Source organism: Oryzias melastigma, unplaced genomic scaffold (genome assembly GCF_002922805.2).
Source record: "Oryzias melastigma strain HK-1 unplaced genomic scaffold, ASM292280v2 sc02147, whole genome shotgun sequence".
NCBI classification, from domain to species: Eukaryota; Metazoa; Chordata; class Actinopteri; order Beloniformes; family Adrianichthyidae; genus Oryzias; species Oryzias melastigma.
The window spans coordinates 1706-4504 of NW_023418725.1; the positions used below are offsets into that span (position 1 = coordinate 1706).

At 39.2% G+C, this 2799-nt stretch overlaps 1 protein-coding gene across 1 annotated transcript; it reads left to right on the plus strand.

Moving 5' to 3' along the window:
• Nucleotides 1–486: 486 nt before the first annotated feature.
• LOC118598540 (homeodomain-interacting protein kinase 2-like) lies at nucleotides 487–2799 on the plus strand. Its single transcript, XM_036211287.1, has 2 exons — nucleotides 487–2077; nucleotides 2252–2799. Exons 1-2 carry the CDS (start codon nucleotides 1034–1036, stop codon nucleotides 2279–2281), a joined length of 1074 nt encoding a protein of 357 aa, XP_036067180.1. The 5' UTR covers nucleotides 487–1033; the 3' UTR covers nucleotides 2282–2799.

The window sequence follows — 2799 nt, forward strand, 5'->3', positions numbered from 1 at the left end:
CACATAATTTCATAACAATATATATCATTTCATGTACATGATCAACAATTTCCTTTAAATGTAGTCATTTCAAAGGAAGAAAATACATTTTAAAAAAACTACAATTTGTATAGACTGTAGCCATTTCATATGCAAAAACAATGAACGAAAAAGCAATTGAGATCAGCTGATGCCCGCACCAGTGGATCTCAATTGTAAACAACTCACCAGCTGTTTAGCCAAACAAACTCCTGCGCTCCGCCACGGCGTTTCAGCTTTGCCTGAATGGATAATTGATCTACAGAGAAAGTAGTTTCTTTTAACCGCTGATCAAAAACAAAATCGCTGTTAGGACACTTTATATTAGGACGTACCTGCTGGAAAAACAGCTCAGCTCAGCTCAGCTCCCTCTGACGCGTGTGTCATTACCGGAAGTGCACGTTACCGAAAGTGCGCGTCCGCTGCATTCAAGCGTGAGCCAGCAGGTATTAAAGATACCGTAGCCAAAGCATGAGGTATTAAAGGGACAGTAACCGCGCAAAACCACAGCTGGGTTACAAGCAGCTCTGTAGGTTCATCTGTTTGTAAATCTAACAACCGTGAACCTCACTGCACGTCACTGATTCACACTTAGGTACAAAAGTTCAAGAGAAACACATTAATGAATTACTACATTTTCTCTCAGTCATCAACTTTAAAAACATTCAATTACTAAAAAAAGAAAAATGTAAAAAAATATTTAACAAGAGAAAAATGTATTTTGGATGCAGTATTAAAATGGCCACTGGTGCTTTGATGTCACATGTCATAACTGCCAGAGTGATGTCATGTGATGACATCATCAATGTTGGATGTGTCATGTCTTAGCAATGATGATGATGATGTCAAATGAGGTCACCAGATTAGCTCTTTGATGCTGATGTCATCAACTTCAAAGAGCTAACTGGTGACGAAAGTCCTTGAACTGAAGTCGTTCAACGTGTTTAATCAGTTCTTTCGGGTTCTAACGCGCTCAGTTGAACTTTTCAGGACCATCATTACGGAAGATTTAACCATGGCCAACATGTTCCACTCAGAAGTTTCTTCTTTTGATCTGAAAGAAATCAGTTCAATCTTGCATCAAGTGGCAACAGCTTTACAAGACCCCCAAAACACTCATGGAGTTCTGACGCCTAACAGAGTGAAGCTCATACTTGGAAGAACCCAGGAACAACACATGATTTCCACTGAATTTAGTCGATTCGACAATTTTTGTCAGCGTTCCCGTAGACATTTCAGGTGGTACATGGCCCCAGAGACCCTTCTAGGTTCATGGAACACTGAAAAATCCCATGTCTGGTCCCTTGCTTGCATTGCTGCTGAAATGTTCTTAGGATCTCCTTTCTATATGGCCTATAGTGATTATGAGATGATCTGGAACATAGGATATACTCACGGTTTCTTTCCAGATCATCTGTTAAATGCTGCATTCAAAACTAAAGAGTTTTTCTCCAAAACTGAGACAAACCAGTGGTTTTTGAAGAATCCAAAAGAGTGTAGAAAGAAGATCCGACCAGATGCCAGGTTTTTTTCCTGGGACGACTTCAGAAAACACCTCCATAAATCAGGAACCTGTTCAGAGACAGAACAGAACAATTTGGAACTTTTCATTGACCTGTTCAGAAGCATGCTGTGTTTGGATCCTGCAGCAAGAATTTCTATTCAACAGTTGCTCCAACATCCATTCGTCACAGGAAACAGGGATCTCCCAAGAATCACACTGCCTCAACAACCCCCACCTCAGTCAAATGATGGCACCCCAGAGGTCCCTCAAAAGGCGCAGGTGAAAAGGCCAGAGTCATCGGTAGAGTGCAGCAATCGTGGTCAGAAAAGAAAACGCTCAGATTCAGACTCAGAGAGCTCCTCACCAATGAAGAAAAGTTTGATTTCTGAAGAAGACTTCCCTGAAAGGGTAAATTCCTCAGAGGAACCACAGTCCTCAGTAAAGCGCAGAAATCGTCGATGGAAAAGAAAACGCGTGTTACATAAAGAGTCAGAGAAAAACGCGCTCAGTTTAACTTCTCAGAACCATCATTACGAAAGATTTAACCATGGCCAACATGTTCCACTCATAAGTTTCTTCTTTTGATCTGAAAGAAATCAGTTTAATCTGAAGAAGACCTCCCTGAAAGTGTAAATTCCTCAGAGGAACCACCGTCATTGGTAGAGTGCAGAAATCGTTGACGGAAAAAAAAAATGCATGTTAGATAAAGACTCAAAAAAGAAAAGAAGNCAAGTTCCACTCATAAGTTTCTTCTTTTGATCTGAAAGAAATCAGTTTAATCTGAAGAAGACCTCCCTGAAAGTGTAAATTCCTTAGAGGAACCACCGTCATTGGTAGAGTGCAGAAATCGTTGACGGGAAAAAAAATGCATGTTAGATAACGACTCAAAAAAAGAAAAGAAGGACTTGTGAAGAAGACTCCCCTGAAAGTGCACATTCCTCAGAGGAACTACAGTCATCGGTAAAGCACATACATGCATATTCAGCAAATTCTTAACTTTTTTTAAATTGTCAAATTATTTAAAAAAAAGTTAGACAGCACATAAATGCCAAACATTTTGTGTAAAGAATCCTGACGACCACGGAGGAGGTCTTGAAAGAAAAGACTCAAGACCTCCATTTGAATGTGACTTTTAGATGAACTGTTGGAACTTTGAGGAAATGTATTTTATGTATTTAGTTACTTCACTTTTTATTTAGTTAAAAACTTAAACAGCTGTAAAAAAAATAAAAAACATGTATTTTATTTTATGTTACTTAGCCAATTAAAGAGAGGGA

What these genes read in the sequence shown, in the direction of transcription:
- LOC118598540 (XM_036211287.1), top strand. Translation starts at nt 1,034, where the DNA reads ATGGCCAACATGTTCCACTCAGAAGTTTCTTCTTTTGATCTGAAAGAA.